The sequence below is a fragment of the Sodiomyces alkalinus genome, assembly GCF_003711515.1.
Source record: "Sodiomyces alkalinus F11 unplaced genomic scaffold SODALscaffold_5, whole genome shotgun sequence".
In the NCBI taxonomy this organism is placed as follows: Eukaryota; Fungi; Ascomycota; class Sordariomycetes; order Glomerellales; family Plectosphaerellaceae; genus Sodiomyces; species Sodiomyces alkalinus.
Genome location: NW_021167083.1, coordinates 2,081,469 through 2,099,826, shown reverse-complemented (window position 1 = coordinate 2,099,826; position 18,358 = coordinate 2,081,469). Strand labels below are relative to the sequence as shown.

The 18,358-nt window shown below is 39.8% G+C and overlaps 2 protein-coding genes across 2 annotated transcripts; one reads left to right on the top strand and one right to left on the bottom strand.

The window, feature by feature from the left end:
• Positions 1–1,646: 1,646 nt before the first annotated feature.
• On the top strand, positions 1,647–3,078 carry SODALDRAFT_277976 (hypothetical protein; the record flags this gene model as incomplete). Its single annotated transcript, XM_028608091.1, has 4 exons — positions 1,647–1,721; positions 1,789–1,952; positions 2,004–2,788; positions 2,852–3,078. The coding sequence occupies 4 exons, from the start codon at positions 1,647–1,649 to the stop codon at positions 3,076–3,078; spliced, it is 1,251 nt and encodes a 416-aa protein (XP_028466648.1).
• A 97-nt stretch (positions 3,079–3,175) lies between these two features.
• On the bottom strand, positions 3,176–4,280 carry SODALDRAFT_333472 (translationally controlled tumor-associated). The gene is made up of 5 exons (XM_028611981.1): positions 4,233–4,280; positions 4,037–4,148; positions 3,788–3,925; positions 3,566–3,728; positions 3,176–3,503 (listed from the first exon to the last, which is right to left on the bottom strand). Exons 1-5 carry the CDS (start codon positions 4,245–4,247, stop codon positions 3,419–3,421), a joined length of 513 nt encoding a protein of 170 aa, XP_028466647.1. The 5' UTR covers positions 4,248–4,280; the 3' UTR covers positions 3,176–3,418.
• Positions 4,281–18,358: the final 14,078 nt, after the last annotated feature.

The following is an 18,358-nucleotide window of genomic DNA, read 5'->3' as shown; positions in this document are numbered from 1 at the left end:
ATTATAAGACTAACGCCGACGATATTAAGGCTGCCCTTAAGAGGAGCTATGGGCTATTTAGAGGCAATAAGATTTATTAGTTCCTAGGGATTAAGGCCCTAAGGGATAGAGGTACCCGTAGATTATGGTTTTTATAAGCCTCCTATATAGAGAAGATCGGGTTTAAATACTATGCAGATATCCTTTACCGTAAACTACTAAAGATCCTATTATTATCTATAGAGTCACTAATACTACGCGAAAGGACCGGAGCCTGCGCGTTAATCCTTGAAGTCTGCTAGTATTAGAGTATAATCGGCTTAATCCTATATACCGCTATTATAGTAAGACCCGATATCGTATCTACTTATTCGAAGCTTTTCAAATATAATATTAACCCCTCCTCTAACCACCTTAAACGGGCTTAATAAGTGCTATTATTCTTATACTATATAAGATACCAGTACCTGGAATTCGGTGGTGATAGACTCTTCTTAACCGTAAGTAACGCGTCTTTCGGGGATAATCGAGACTGTAAGAGTTTATAAGGATACACGATAAAGCTTTTCGGCGGTATAATTAACTAAAAGGCGGGTAAGCAACCAACGGTTACGATATTATTAATAAAGTCAGAACTACTCGCTCTTGTAAAGACCTCTAAGGAGATATTATTCGTTAATCGGATAGTAAGGGATTTAAAGCTTTAGTTAGATTAATAATAACTATAGTAATATTACGATAATTAGTAAACTATTAACCTTATTAATAAAAATACATAATACCTACGAATAAGGCTATGCTATATTAATACTTATAACTAGTAGGCGCGCTAGTTAGTATAGTAAGGCCTTTTCAAGAATATATACGTTAACCCGAAGCATATAATCGTAGACGGACTAATAAAGGTCTTACCGGAGGCGGGGATTAAACGACTATAATAATAGCTTAATTTAACAGATTAAAAGGATTATATTAAGTAGTCGAAGTAATTATATATAAAGATAGAGCGCGGTAAAGCCGTAGCGATAACGATAAAGGCCCCTGAGGGGGCGGCTAATTCGATAAATATAGATCCGGTTAAGCTAATCAGGAATAAGGAACCGACTCTAATAGAATTAAATTAGACAGTTAAATAGGGCGGATTTAGATTCTTTCTATAAGGGCGTTTTCCCTTAACTATTTTTTTATAATAGAAAAGGTAAGAGCTTTTAGTTTAAACCAAAGCCTTTAATTAGTTAGTTAAACTAGTAGGACCTACCTTCACTAAGGGGGTATATCGTATAGGTATATAGACCACGATATAGTCCTTAGGGGATCTATACCTAACTAAGGGCTTAGACCTCGGGGACCTTAGGTATCAGGATATAATAAGAGTGGATACCGGGAAAGACCGGATAGGACCCAAATAATATAGTACCCATAACAGAGTCTTTACCACCTAAATTAAGGGTATACGAGACTTATATAGATATAACTTAATATAATACACACACACGAGATTTCTGCTCCATCAGGTTTACTATATAAGTGCTATTTTGACGTGCGACATGACAACTACAATAATCTCAACTTAGTAGCACGATGGGTGCTTCCTTTAACCACTCTTCCCTTCAATATTATTAGCTCAATTACACGACATTCAGAGTATCTGAGCTATCCGCTTACCAATGTCCGACTTCGGTAGAATTATGAAGAAGGGATGGCACCCTGAGAAGCCTGGCACAACGCTCAAGGGCCAGATGGTTCGCTCCCACTTGATTCCTCAGGCACTGGCCTGGACAGTTGTCTGATCTGATTGCAATGTTACAGGCCGGCCTCGTCGGAAGGAAGTCGGACACGGAACAAGAAAAAACGAATCATGCCGCTAGACCTCTTTCTTCCCTAAGAGACCCCGCTTCTTTCGCTCCTCCACCTCGACGTCTCACAGACCAACCACTTCCAGTGTCTAGCATTTCACGCGGCACTACGGCATCGTCTCCGGCAGGTACTCCGACGCCGCCCTCGAGATACAACACAGCTTCTAGTATACCGTCACCATCACAGAACGCCTCACTTCACCATGCCGTCGTCCTGGAGCACCGGGGTGCTGAAACTGCTCAGGCATCTACTCCTCCACCGCCCTTCCGGGCCGATACCACCGGCCTATCGGCTGCGCACCTGCCTCCTCCACCAGGAAGGAAGGACGGGGCTGATGGAAGGGCCCCTCCGGCTCCTTCCACGTCCCCTCGTCCAAGTCTGCCTTCGCATCTTCCGCCACGACTCCCCCCACGATTGCCGCCACGCACTCCATCGGGTTCACCCTCCCTCCCCCAAAATCCGACCTCCACCGAGAACTCAAACAAGATAACCAGCGGCAGCTCTTTGAACCAACAGGCAGCGAATAGACTCGGGGCAGCGGGTATTTCGGTACCTGGTCTAGGCATCGGGACTTCGACGCCCACTACAGAAACACAAACTGCGATCGGTCGTCTTTCGAGCTCTGTCCCCGCGAGCCCTCCGACTTCGCGCGAAAATGAACTCCAGAGCCGCTTTTCGAAGTTGGGCAGTTCCGCTGCGAGGAATTTTCCGTCGACAAGTTCCTACAGCGGACGTGCAAATGCGCCACCAGCTGAAGGCACAACGTTGGAACAAAAGCAGGCCGCCATCCGAACGGCTTCGCATTTGCATAAAGACCCATCCTCCGTGCGCATGTCGGATGCGCTGTCTGCAGCATCCACAGCCAACAACCTTAGACTACGGCATGGAGACAAGATGGCGACTGGTGTCAGGAATGCAAACGAACTCAGCAAGAGATCCGGAATAACAGGATGTACAGAGGCTTCCCCATCATCTGCCAGCGAGTCTGAAAATAGACACATGCAGCAGCAAGCAGTCCGGCAATCCAAGCACGCTCCAGTCTTGGCCGCTAGCCCTACTACTGCAGGCCCAGGGCCGCCGGATCGGATGGGGATCTTTGGAAAGAAGAAGCCGCCGCCCCCACCTCCCAAGCGGACGCATATGGTGGGGTTGGTTCCTAGGCGATCGGGAGATCCGTCCAGTGCTGACGATAACGACAATGATCAGCCACCCCCGGTTCCCCTGGCCACTAGGCCTCGATAGCTTATAGCTGCTGTCACCGGGAATGCCATGTTAACCCCACTGTCTGGGAATCTCTGCTAACCCTTGCTGGGTTTTCAACTACTACTTGACCTGTCTTGGCCTGGCATCACTGAGAGGAAAACAACCTAAAGGCTGCAACTCTTTCAGAGCGGGAACTATTGTATTCATGCGTTCTTTATCCATTTTCCTCATTTCTCTATTCTGGCCATACTAAGATACGAGCTTATGTGGACCGACAACCGGTACCATGGGTAGCCCACGTGACGACGCTCGTAGTTAGTCCAGAGATGCCCACAGATAGCCGGACCGTGAGCATAGCTTTGCTTCTCCAGCGCGTGTTTTACACCTTCATTTCCTTAAGCCCATGCTGCCAGACGATGACATATGGGGTGATACCGTCCTCCCGGTAGTTCAACAGAACGATCCTGGGAATTTCGTTAGCAACCGGCGTGGAGTTGGAAACGCGATGAGGGCTGGGCATCTTTACATTCCGTCGGGGTTCATCGACTCGCCCGTGTAGAACTCGAAATCCTTGAAGTTGGGGAGGATAACCTCCTTGGTGTACTTCTGCGCGCCGACTTCGAACTTCTTGATTTCCTCCTCTGACGCGCCCTTCTCCTGAAGGTGAGCCTTGACGGACTTCAGGTAGCCTGCGGGGTTTTGTCAGGATCCAGCACGGTGACGGCTGTAAATGTTTCGCAACACTAACCCTTAAGATATGTAAGGTAGCTCTTCTTGTCAAACTGGGTGCTCTGCAGACGGAAGGAGTTGACGATGTTGTTGACCTTGGTGACTGTGTCGTCGAGGGCGTCTTCAGCCTCTTCGGCAGAGGCATTCGCACCGATATCTGTGGACATAACGATAGGCAGTCAGTGACCAGGTCGCAGTGCAATCTCAGGCCCGCAACAGGTCTGAAAACGTTGGTCGAGCAGGGTGGAAAACAACGGGGGGTACGAACCGACATTGAAACCACCCTCCTCAATCATGGCGCAATCGGCCTCAAAGACGATGCCATCGACATTCTTAAGGTCGTAGGAGTCCGAGATCATCTCGTCTCCGGTAATGACATCCTGTGCGGAGATGCGGGGTTCAGCATACGTCCATGCTAGACATTCGGCAACCTGATTTTTGAGTCCATACGGAACAATGCATACCTTGTAAATAATCATCTTGTATGGTTTTCGCCTGTGCGAAGAATCAGGTGAAAATGGGGATGGGCAAGAGAAGGGTGAATCTGTTGCGGTTCTTTGCACTGGAGAAGATATTAAGGCGGGGTGAGAAAGCAGTCATTGAACCTCTCGCGCAAAAATGGAAAGTGGGAGGTGGGGTTTTCAACGCTAGTCCAATTCCATCTAGTGTAAGGTAGCGCATGGTCTCGTGTCAGACGCCCTGCGCCACAGAGCGGTGTGGCGGCATGGCACGTGATATCTCCTCTGATTTTCATGTGGGTAATAATTACCGTACAAGGTGTAGAGAGTGACACTAAACGTGTATTGAGTGTGTGTATAAAAGGAAGCTATCTACTATAGGTTCCTCGGCTAAAGCTGGAGGTTTGGCTACTCGGATACGGCAACCTGATTAGTTGGCCGTGTGCACGGACTACCACCGTAATACTCCCCCGTAGGCAAAGCTCCAAAAAATAACTTAAACGGCTTAAACGGCCGAAAAGCTCGAAAAACGCGGAAAAACGCAAAAAGCTCGAAAACAACGTTAAAATCCTTTTATGAGTATTATCAGCTAGGCACTTTAAAGGCCATAAACTAACTCGTACTATTTTTCTCTTTTTAGTAGTAAATCGTATATAAGAATAAATACTAATACTTTCCGATTCCTTCTAATTAACTATAGTGCTAATCGTTCCTCCGAGTCTATACTATATCGAAATCATAAACGAACTACCTAAATAATAATCCCCTCGCGTTATTAATCTAATTCGACAGGGTGCTTAGTAGTGCTATAACGAGATAAGGTCTAAAAACCCTCGCGATCTCGTATATCTATATCAGCCCTTTAAGTTAGTAGTCGCGCGTTATACCACCTTTTTAGAGTAGCCTATCGCTTCCCGCGATCTGCGACCTAATCCAGTCAGTTTTGGAGGCTAAAGATAGGGCTAGAGGGCTATAGTTAATTAGGGGAGAGTCGGATCTACCTCTATCTCTAAAGGCCTTGCTATTAAGGCTATTGCCGTGGTCTTTATCGTGATAGTCGTTCTTATGGTAATTATTAGGTCATAGATACTAATTAATTAGTTACCTATATATCCGACGTCTCTGCGTCTTTAGAGATCGTCTCTTCGTTAAGTTAACGGCTCCTCTTAATACTCTATCGCCTCTATAAACCGTGCCTGGTTGTTACTAACGGTATTATACTAGTGCTTACGGCCACGCCTTAGTGTTTTATGGTAATCTATCGGTCTTTTGGCTCCTTATTAGGGATCGACTAGTCAGGGCTAATCCGTTCCTCCGCTATATTTAGTCTCCTGGCTAAGCCAGTTCTTAACCGTTATAATAGCATTTTATAGGCATATAAGGCCTCTTCTATCGGCGAGGGCTAGTAAAGCCAAACTATGCTATAGAAATTATATAGTTTATAAGCGTATAAGGCCTTTTTTATCGACGATGTTATAGCAAGTATTATCTATAGAAGGAGGTATCGGAGCAGTCTCCTCTAACCGCCCTTACGGGGGTTCGTTATACCGATAAGTGTCTACTATACCCAGTTATCTAATAAAGTCGCGATGCTTCTATCGTTAAAGGGCTTTCGTAAGGCTATCTACGGCTATCTCCTTAGTACTAACGTGTTAGAGGTTAAACTAACCTCTCTCGGTCTAATAGATAATTTATTTATTCCTAGTATCGATATAGCGTGTCCTTATAGAATTAAGGGCATTTAGAACCTAGCTTAGAGCTTCTATACAATTAGTTATTATTAAAGATATCTAACGATATCGGATAAACGGAAGGGACGAAAGTCACGAAAAGCAGTGGAAAAAATAAGAAGGTAAAAATAGGATTATAAGGTAGGATCTCCGCGCGCGTATTGTGTCTTCTTTGGATTGAAAAAGAGATTAAGATAAAGGATTAAGGATGAAGAATAAAGAATAAAGAAAGGAAGAACCGAACCGAGGGAACGGGTTGATATCCTTTGTTCTTTATAAAGGGATGGATATCATAATAGTATCGTAATCTATTGTATCCTTTATCTGACTCGTAATAGATAAACTGACTCGAAAGAGAACGGTCTAGGCTTACGGGGAAGATATCCTTTATTCGAGTACGAAGGATATACTCGAAAGATATTAAGGATATTATTAGTAATAATATTAATATCAAAAGTTATTAATAGTAAAGGTCTCTTAATCGGAGAGGTTATTACCGCGACGAGGTTTACTATCTATTAAAGATTAAGGGCTATAGGCATAAGATTAATAAACTCGGCCTCTATAGTACTTAGAGCAACGAACGGCTACTTCTTGGATTTCTATATAACTAGTCCTCCCGCAAGAAATACTATATAGCCGCCTATTAAAGTTCTACTAATTATATCTGCGTAGGCGGTATCTACCGCCATGTATAATCCTCGTGATAGTACGCCTTTAATTCTCCTACCTCCGTAGATAATACTATATCCTACTATGCCTTTAATATACCGCTATAGGTGCTTTAACGCCGCTTAATATACTTTTATCAGCCCTGAACTTACTTTGTATAGCTTGGAAACTACGAAGGTGATATCGGAGCGTGTTCTATAGGTACGATAGTTAAGGCTGCTAGTCTATTATAGATACTTCGTCTTAGTGGCGTCGTCGCAGGAAGTATCTACTATAACGTTAGCTTTAAAGCTATCCAGAAGAGGCGTTACCATAGGAATATAGTCAGGTATACCAAATCTGCCAAGGATCTTCTTAGTATATTACTATTAATCAATTGTGACTATCTTTACTGCCCTGTCCCTTATGATTTTAAAGCCTAAGAACTGCTTTACCTCTCCTAGGTCCTTAAGAGCGTATACTTCTGATAGAGCCTCGCGGACACTTATAATAGCTTTCTTAATTAGGGCTACTACGTAGACGTCGTTAACGTAGATAAGGATAATAACCTCAGTGATTTTATTAATTAGAATATATCTATCGCTATTAAGAGGTTCGAAGCCGAGGCTTTCTATATACCTGGCGATATAACAAAACCACTATAATAGGGCTTTCTTAAGGCCGTACAGGGCCTTCCTTAAGAGACAGACCTTTCCCGGGGATCTAGGTAAACCTATTAGTTAACAAACGAATACCTATACGTCGGGTAGTGCCTCTACCGCCAGAAAGGCCGTGTTAAAGTCAAAGCTCTCGCACTCAAGGTCTTCTATTATAACCACTACAAGGAAGGTTCTAAGTAGGGCCATCTAAACGACTACTGTGTATAGATCCTATGCCGCCTAGTCGCTATCTTATTAATTTCTGTAAACTACCTAGCGAGCCCTATGCCTAATAAGGTTACCCTATTCGTCGTATTTTTCCTTAAATACCCACTTATCTAGAAGGACTTTAACGCCCTGTGGTCTATCGATAAGCTCCTATACTTAGCATTCGTTTAGAGCCTTAAGCTATTATTCTATAGCTGGCTTATAGGTTATATTAAAGTCTTCGCGACGGATAGCCTCTTTATAGGTTTCAGGCGTTTATATATAGCTCTCGATTATCTAGGAGACTTCTTCTACTATAAAATAGGTAACTAACTCTTCTCTCTGATTAAGAGAATCCGGGGATATTAGCTATATAACTTCGTTAACTATAGGTTCTAGGGTTGCTCTGTTAAGAGGCTCCTCCGCAGAGAGACTATATTATATTGCTTACTAGGGCTATTAAAGAGCCTTAACGATATCAATAATCACCTTACTGAATAAGTATCTGCGTTAACCAGTATAGGTTCGTATTCTGGTTCAGACCCTTAAGATAGACTTTCTTAACTATTCTCCGCAAACTTAACGTCTCGAACCCTTAGCACTCGATCTAGTTCCGGCACCTAAATAATATAGATATATCTATAAATAGAGTCGTATCCTACGAGCTTACCCTTCCACGCTCTTACCGTTACCTTATTAGCCTTAGGAGACTTAAGATAGCCTATTTTATAGATATAGACTATACAGCTATAGGTCCGCAGATATTAGATATAGGGCTTTTATTAATCTTTTAAACAGTTAAGGACTCTAGTAAACTTTTTATAAGGGCTTAGCCCTAGAAGGACTCCCCTATCTAAGGGCAGGAGATTTAATATCTCCGCCGAGGTCTTAAGGGTATATATCTAAATCTGTTCTAGTAATTTACTATCAATAACGAGGGTGCGGGTCATTTGTATAAGAACTCCGCTAGCCCTCTCTCCCCTACCGTTTTAAGCTAGGGTATAGGCTACTATAAAGAGAAGTACGATACTATCTTTCTTTAGTTTAATACATAGCTCCTTATTATCGAATTCTCCCCCGATATCGCTAAGGAATCCTCTAATTTAAAGCCTAGTTTAACGTTCCTATATAGCCTTAAAAGCCTTGGTTTCGTCGGCCACCGTCTTACCCAATTTATCTCTTAACAACCTAAGATAGTGGTAACCCGAGTGCTATTTAATCCAGTAAGTAACGTACTTATATCCTCAGTAGGCAATAGGCTTAACTTTAATAAGATCTATATTAAAGTCTCCGGGTATTAAGAGTACCTTAGGCTGAATTCTTAATAGTTATTCCTTAGATTTAGCGAGATAATAAGCCTCGTAATAGAACCCTTCCATTTAGGCATTATCGAATTAGATGCTTATAGCTTTATAGGCCTTAACGAATTTATACTTACCGATATTGCTAAGCCTCTTATGCCACGTTATAAAGTCAGCTTTAAGGTGTTTTTATATTTTTTAGACATAGGCGAGGGTTGCTTCCGTATCGTAGTTTCTTTCTTCGGCTATTTAAACCACGGTAACGTCCTTCTTCCAGTCGATAACAGTAAGTCACTAATCGGTTCTTCTATAGAAAAGTGTTTACTGTTTATCACTATAACCAAATCCTTAACTACGAAGGTATTCTAATAATAGCAGATTTACTAGGGCATTCGGATAGTACTATACCTTATTAATAGTCTATTTGTGGATATTATTTACAAGATCCTTAGTTTTAAAGAAAACGGAGCTAACGCCGATAGGGCGCGAGCTATTACTATCTATAACCTTTATAAAGGGTAGGTTATTCCTTGGAGTGTATTCCTTAAACCACTTAAGATCGTTAAAGGTGCTAACCTAGTATCCCGGATACTAGACGACTTCGTCTATAAGAACTACGGTCGTTTATATTAAGCCCACCAGAAAGGCACTATAAAATAACTATTAGTTAAAGACAGAACATCTAAACTTAACCTTAACGCGACCGGTATCTTCAGGCTTATTAGTGGAGGTGGAAGCCTTATTATTATTATTCCTCTTAGGTTAGACTCTTTTACCTGTCTTTTACTATTTGTTATTTATCTTCTTAAAGATATACGTTTTCTTTTAGAGCGATTTCGGGGTATGCTATAAAGCACTTCCTCTTACAGTGTATATCTCTACAGATCTTATATTTAGGGTATTCTTTCCCGTTACTATTATTATTATTATTTAACTAGTTAGCTAATTAAGCAGGTTACAACTTAACTACTGTACTAATTACGGGTTAACCCTAATATAAGAATCCGGCTATACTCCGGATCTTCCTGACTGCGCGCTTAGTTAACGGACATATATCGCTAAGTTATCGCTATATTATAGCTAGCCTAGCACTATAGACTTTTCTCCTTTTTCCTTCTTCTCTCTTTAGATCTAGATAAACTATTATCACGACCTTACTTAGTGCTATAATCTATAACTAGTCGTTTATATATCTAGAACTTAGCGATACCCACGCGCTACGCTAGTAATAGATTAGGATCCTAATATTACCTCCTAGCGACCTACTAGAATTTAATAAGTCGCGGAGTAGACGAACTAACGGTTCAAAGAAAATAACTAAGCCCTAAATGTAAGGCTAGGCCCTCTCTATAAATAATATACCGATATTAATATAAGGCTTATTCCGATATAAGAATATTAGTCGGAAATACGCTAGTTTATAGACCGATAACGCGCGAGAGAAAAAGCTAATAAGCGATAACGCCTATTAGTCGAATAGCTTATAGCCCGGCTCCTAGGATCGCCCACTCCGTAAAACCTAATACCGCCTGACTTAAGTATTCCAGCTCCCTCGTAAACCCCGATAATCCTTATACTAGTAGAATCTACCCTATTACCGGTTTTATCGTTAGCGTTATAGCCGATAATAATAATAGCCGCCTCGACCTTAATGGTGGTACCCTATAAGATTATCGATAGTCCGATAAAGTTCTTAGGGAAGCGAGTATACTATAGCGCGTAAGCCTACACGATATAGTAAAAGCTTATAATTAATAGCGACCTATTCTAGAATGATATATAAGCTTAGTATATAATCTATAATTACTTAGGGCCTAAAGTATAATAAGTCGTATCGGCCTTTTATAAAAGCGATAGACTAGGTAAGTTTATAAACCCTAATAACTTTATAGCGTCTCTTAATTATACTTACCTTAATCCTATAGAATAATTATAAGCTATCTAAGCGTTACGTATAATTCGTTAATAGTCTAATAAGTCGTTTACCGCCTTCCTACCGTATTTTAAAAGATAGATTACCCTTATAGGCAGTACTAAATAGGAAGCTAGTATATAGATCTTATTTCTTAAAAGAGCAATGACCTTATGACTCAGGGATTAGCTTATCTCTGCCCGTATCCCTATTCACTACTATACTATATAGGTTAATAGCGTATAAAAAATCGCTGGGAAACTTAAAGATTATTAGTTCGAATAAAACTATAATAAATAAGCTTAAGACTATATAACCACGAAAAAGAATACTAATAGCAATATAAAGATAGGCAGAGTAAGCTGTATTAGCGATAGGAAGGTAAAGTAAGAGACTCGGACGTGCTATAACTATAATCAAAAGGGGTATATCGCTCGGAGCTATAAAAAGCTAAAGGAAAACTAAGATATAGTCCGGAAGGTTAAAGAGACTCGCGTAAAGGATCGCGATAAGAGCGGGGATAAGTCGATTAATAAGGATAACTCGGAAAAAGAATAACTCTAACACGAAAACGGTCGTTAAAGCTAATAGCCGCGATATAGTAGGAGTAAAAGGCGTTTAAAGTATATACTATTAATAACCCGGTATTTATAATAGCTAGAATAAATAAATACCGTATCTTGTCGTGTGGGCAGGACCACGATGTGGTCTATAGGGGATCCAGTGGGGATCCACTCCCTGACTAAGGGCTTCGGACCTCGGGTATTAGGATATAATAGGGGCGGATACCGGAAAAGACCGGATAGGATCCAAATAATATAGTACCTATAACAGAGTCTTTACCACCTAAATTAAGGGTATAAGAGACTTATATAGATATAACTTAATATAATACACACACACGAGATTTCTGCTCTACTAAGTTAATTATCTAAGTGCTATTTGACGTGCGATAATCCTTATCCTTATTAATACTAGTTACGACTATTATACTGCTATAAATAAATATTTACCTAAAGACTCTAATTACCGTTAATCGATAAGATAAATCGACTACTAAATAGCTTCTCGAAAACTACTAAGACTATTAATAGCGCGGGGATCGCTAACTATAAGCTTAAGATTAGCGGCTACCCGTAAAGGATATTCGTATATATAATACCCGGGCTTAATTAAAACGTAATTCTCGGGAAACCCTAGATAGACTAAAATAATATACTATACTATACTAAGGATAAACGGCTTTATTATAGAGCAGCCGGATTAAATATACGACTTTATTACGAAAAGAAACTTACTGAAGTATAAGCTATCCGTAACGCTTATTTAGTTACTAGATCTATATTCGCGGGTATTATCCGATAATTACGATAAAAGGCCGAAGAAGTCTTAGTCCAGGGAGTAAGCTTAAAGGATATCGAAAAAGTGTTATATAAGAAGTAATTAGCGGCCCCGAAGGACTTTGTACCTAAAAAGCTATTATAAGAATTCGGCGACTTATTTACGCCCGATAAGGCTAATTAATTACCATTATACTAACCAAGAGTTAACCACAAGGTAAGCCTTATACCCGGAAGCGATGGTAAATAACTATTGCTCTTTTAAGGGCCGCTCTATAATATATTAAGAGAAGAACTCCTAGTATTACGGAAAATACTTACCCACCTAATAGATAAGGGATTTATCCATGCTAGTAGTTTAGAAGCCGTAGCTCCTATCCTTTTTATAAGGAAGCTAGGCAGAGGACTTTACTTTTATTATAACTATTAAGTATTAAACGCGATTACTAAGTAAGACTATTACTTACTGCCTTTAATTGCCGAGATATTATAGAACCTAAGCTAAGCGAAATAGTTTACGAAGCTTAATATAATCGCCACCTTTTATAAGATTAGGATAGCCCTAGGATATAAATATAAGACCGTGTTCCGAACTCGGTTTAGGCTCTTCGAATAGCTTATCTACCTATTAAGCTTAAGTAAAGCCCCTATAACTTTCTAACGATATATTAACAAAATATTATAGCGCTTCCTAGACGATTTTAATACTACTTATAGTAACGATATCCTGGTTTACTTTAGCTGGAGCCGGGCTAACTATAAGGCGAAGGTAAAATAAATACTCCGCGCGCTCACAGATATCGGCCTAAACCTAAATCCGTTAAAGTATAAGTTTAATGTAAAGATAGTAAAGTACTTAGGACTTATAGTTACCGCGGGGAAGGGCGTATTTTATAACCTAGAGATGGTATAAGCTATCCGCGAGTAGCAAACGCCTATAATAGTTAAGGGTATATAAAGCTTGCTAGGGTTTACGAATTATTACCGGATCTTTATTAAGGACTTTTCGGGGATCTTTACTCCGTTAATAGTATATACTAAGAAAGACTACGCTTTTTAATAGGGTCCTAAGGGTTCGCCCTTAGGGGTAACCTAATATAATGAAACATGGATGGAAATCGCTATATAATCGTATACTATTCTCGTGAACTTCATAAAGCAGAATATAACTATTTAATCTATGATCAGGACATATTAGCAATTATAAGTTATCTAGTGATATAACGGGCTAAGCTTATTGTCTATAAGTAGTTTCTAGTCCACTCCGACTATAAAGCCCTTAAATACTTTATAATACAGCGAACGCTTACTAGGTAATAAAGCTAATAGGCTAATAAGCTTCTATAATTTAACTTTACACTCGAGTCCCGGAAAAGGAAGGATAATATAATAGCGGACGCCCTTTTACGTTAATAGTAAGATAAGCCCTAAGATATAACGGACGAATAGGAGTAATCTTATTATATCTAATTAATTCCCGATACCGTGATTCTACTTAGTATTCGCTATATTAATAGCGGATAAATAATCTTCGAGGCGGACTAAGAGCTATAACGATTATAGGATAAGACGCTTACGACCGATAAATAGTATTAAGGAGCCTTATCCGCGGTTATTAAAGTAAAACGGTAATTCCTACTATTATTAGAACTAAGGCTATAAATAGCCGAGTATTTAGTCTTTACGACCGGGTTACTACTCTTCTGCCACTAAGTTTAGATACCCTAGTCTATTAAAGGGTTAACGTTATAAAGAGGACTTATCTAGTTAATTTATAACTTAGTAATTAGAGGATACCCCGGATATAAAAACACTATCGCCTTAATAGCGCGTCGCTTTTTCTAGCCGAGGATAAATAAGAATATCCGACGATTTGTCCGGAACTACGATATCTACGGAAAGGGGTATATATAAAGAACCGCGAAATAAGGCCTTTTACGCCCCCTCCAGGTACTAGAATAAAGACGGAGCGACTTATCGATAGACTTTATAACGGACCTATTACTAGCCGGTGAGAAGAAGGCGTATTACCTCTAGGTTATTATAGACTATCTAACTAAGGCTATAATATTAAAGGTAATAAAGATAATAAAAGCCGAAGCTTATACGGAACGGTTCCTATACTATTATTTCCGGTTCTACGGGATACCTAGGTTAATTATTAGTAACTAAGGTTTAAACTGGATAAGTAGGTTCTAAAAGCATTTTTATAAGCTCGTACGGATATCGTATAAGCTTAGTATAGTATACTACCCCTAGATCGATAAAGTAATATAGTGTATAAACTAATAAGTATAAGCTTCTTTACGAGGTTTTATCTACTACGCTTAGGATAACTAGGATCGCCTACTACCCGTAATATAACTAGCCCTAAATAACCGCGAGAGCTCTATAATAGAGTTTAGTCGCTTCTTTTTAAAATGTAGCTACTACGTTGACCAGATCTAGATAACCGACGAGCCCCCTATAAAACCTAAAGTATTAACGGCCTATAATCTACTTTACCGCTTATAAGAAACGACCCTGTTCGCCTAGGCTATAATCGTGTTAATATAGCTTAGGAATAAAGAGTTTACTAACTAATATCGTATACTAGCTAAGTATTTTAAGGTTAACAACTTAGTCTAGCTATTATTGGCTAACTATTTAACTCCACGACTATTATATAAGCTCAAATACCTTTATTATAAATACCGAGTTATAAAGGTAATTAGCCGATATATAATTAAGCTTACCGTGCTATTATAAATCTACACCTAATTCTACGTAGACTTATTATATCCCGCGGGCGATAACCCCTTTCCGGGATAAATAGTAGATAACCCTTTAATACCGCCTCTTGAAGAAGTAACCGATAGTAAACAATAAGAACTTAAGGAAATCCTCTATATAAAGATAAAGTGGCGAGGCAGGGGATTAAGATATAAGGTACTAGTATAATAAGTAGGATACTATAAGTCCATATAGGAACCGCTAGAACTATTAGCGTAAACGCGGGTATTTAATAAGTTTAAAAGGAAATTCAGCTTAGTAATAATAAAATAATAGCCTATTAAATACCTTTATACTATCACGATGTAGAAGCCGATATATAAGCGATTATATCGCGATAATTAGAAAGGAGTAAAAGTCGGATTTAGTTTAGACCGGATACGCCCCGCACTTTAGCTACGCTTATTATAAGCCTAGATTAATATTCCTAGCCTTAAAATTACTATCCTTAGAATTATCGATTTCTATAAAAGTCTTACCATTATCGCCCCGCTATAAATCGGAATCTATCTTCTTAACCTTATCGTTATCTGTATTATTACCGTTATCGGGGATTACGACCGCGTTAATAATAGTCATACCCGTAAGCGTAAAAGCCCGCCTACGCTCCGAGTATTATTAGAGTTCGGAAAGTATAATATTAGCGCGACTAAGTACCAGTATCTCCCTAAATAGCCGAGTATACTCCCTTAGCTGTATAAGACTAAGGCGCCTAAAATCTTTATCCGATAATATCGACCCCGATAAGGGAATAGAAGTAATAGGATAAGTATTCGTTTCCGCTATAATACTAGGAGTGACCGGGCCCGAAACTATTACCTTACCTATAACCTTATAAAAAGGAGATAAGGCTACTTATTCCGCTCTAGTAATAACCTCCTCTGGAGGCGATATATCTAATCCTAACACTATTATTTCTACGGCCTTTAAAGGAGGAGAAAAGACTAGTATAATTACCTTATTAATAACCTCCGTTACCGGAGGAAGTAAGACTAGTTTAATTACCGTATTAACGACCTTAGAAAGACGTAGCGAGGCTAACTACGGCACTACCTCTTCTTAGACCTCTTAAGGGGAGAAAGGGCTAATACGATTACTATACTAGGAGCCTTTATAGGATATATAGCTATAGGTGATATTGCTATTATCGTTTCCTTAGCTATAAAGGTATCCTAGAACGCTGTATAGATGTTAAAATACGGTTCTTACTCCTAGAAAAAGGGTTAGTAATACGGTTATAATCTTAGAGGGGGAGGAGGTTTTATAGGGGCGTTTTTATTATTGTCGCTAATAAGGGTAACCGTCTTAAATAACCTCTACGCGTAGCCTTTAAGGTATACTAGGAGAGGAGTATACCAGTATATCTTCGTATAGTATATATAGTATTTCTTCCCCCGACTAGTCTAGCTGTAATACAGGCGCTTATACTTCCTATTAGCGATATCGCGCGTATAAAGGAGGCACGGCTTAGTATAAACGTTACTAGGAGGGTGCTTAGGAGGCCGACTACCCGCCGATTTTTTCTTCTTAGGCGGCGACGACGGCGTTAACGCGAACTATTAGATAGTTAACATCGCCTTAAGGCGTAAAAGTATTATACCTATATTATTATTAGCGGTACCCTTACTATTATTATTACCCTTATTATCGACGGGGGGTAGCGCTGTCTATAAAACGATATAAGTTAGAGGAAGGTTTTTTACGAAAGGATCGCGAGCGAGAGACGGCTTACCTTAGATATAGAGCTCTTAACCTAACCGAGTATCACTAAATATTAGCTAAGGACGGTAGAGTTAGGAGAGTCGTCGCTATAAGGAAGAATAAGTATATACGGAACTACGGTTACTAGTATTATTATTATTATTAAAGGTAGGGAGAGGAATAGAGGAAGAGGAAGCCTACGAGGAAAACGTGGCCGATATATCAACGGATAGAATCTACGCGAGGGAGGCCCATATTACCCTTTCAGGCACGTAAATAAAGGTTAGCCGGCGACCTAAGATTTCTTTAATATCGAGGTAAGGGTAAGGTAAGATAAAGGGACGCGACTATTCCTTTATTACCGCGATATAAGGGGGAGCCAAACCACGATAAGGACGCGCGGTTATATAACCCCCGGAAGGAGAGGGGGGGGATAGTATTACGGGTTAACCCCGATATAAAGATCCGGCTATACTCCGGATCTTCCTAACTACGCGCTTAGTTAACGGACCTATATCGCTAAGTTATCGCTACCTTATAGCCAGCCTAGTGCTATAGACTTTCCTCCTTTTTCCTTCTTCCCTCCTTAGTTCTAGATAATCTATTATTACGACCTCACTTAGTGCCACGACCTATAACCAGTCATTCACACGTATTAATAGATAATATCTTAAAATCCTTAGCCCCGGCCTTAAGTTAAAGATCGTTAATTAGGTTCCGCTAGCTAACAGTCTTCTTACTAAGATAATATTCTACGAAGGCAGGGTATTTACCTTTAATAGCTATAATAATTATATAGACGTACTTTTTATTATTAGCCGAGCTGATTTAGTTATCTAGCTATTTCTTAATAGCGTATATCCTTTATAGATACTAAGAGGTTAACTTAAAGTCTTCTACCTTTATAGTGTTCCAGTCCTTAGCCAGTGACTTAGTTATTTCTTCTAAGACTCGTGGGACTATCTCTTTAACTGCTTGAAACAGTTAGTAAGGGTCTATATTATCTTTATTCGACTTAGAGCCTTCTAGTCGTAGTTTAACGGGCTTAATTACGATTAGTAGAGTGCTAAAGACTATCACTCGCTATTAATTTATATCTATATTATAGAAGTAACCTTAGGGGTAGTTAAACACTATTAGTAGATCGTGGCTTACCAGCTAGGCCTTCACCTTATATTCCTAATCCTTATAGTCTGTATCGTCCTTAAGAGTAGGGAACTTAATCTATACGGGCTATATCTTAAAGCTATTTATCAGACTATGAACGAAGTGCTACGGGTTAGCCACCTATTACTATTACTGCTAAGAATACTCTTCTTATAGTATTAAGGGGTTAGCGAACGTTATACGACGACCAATATCCCTCTCGGGCGCTCCGAAGAGGGGGCCGAACAACTGCCTAAGAGACTATCTAATATTACCGGGGATTTATTATCTTCTCAAGGGCATAGATAAGATCTTCCAGTTAATCCAGGCCGTTTATTATATCTTCTTCGCTTATAATTTTCTTCTCTTTTCCTTTTAATTATTAAGCCTACTTAGGCTTAATCTTATCTTAAAGGTTTGTTTTACCGTAATCTTCTTCCTTGTAAACTATCTCGAGGTTTTCGGATTAGGGTGGTGCCCTAGAAGGGTCTACCTAAGTTTCTCTGGCCATTATAATACGCGTTATAGAAATTTGACTGTTAGCACGATTTGTATACACAGGACCGAGGTCCTAAAGTAAACAGGATAGTTAAATCCTAAGACTAACAGGAAATGCAAATTATTATAGATAATCCTTAATTAATAGTACTAAATCTCACGGAAGTAAGGGCTTATAACCTATAAAGAGTACCACTAAACGTGTATTAAGTGTA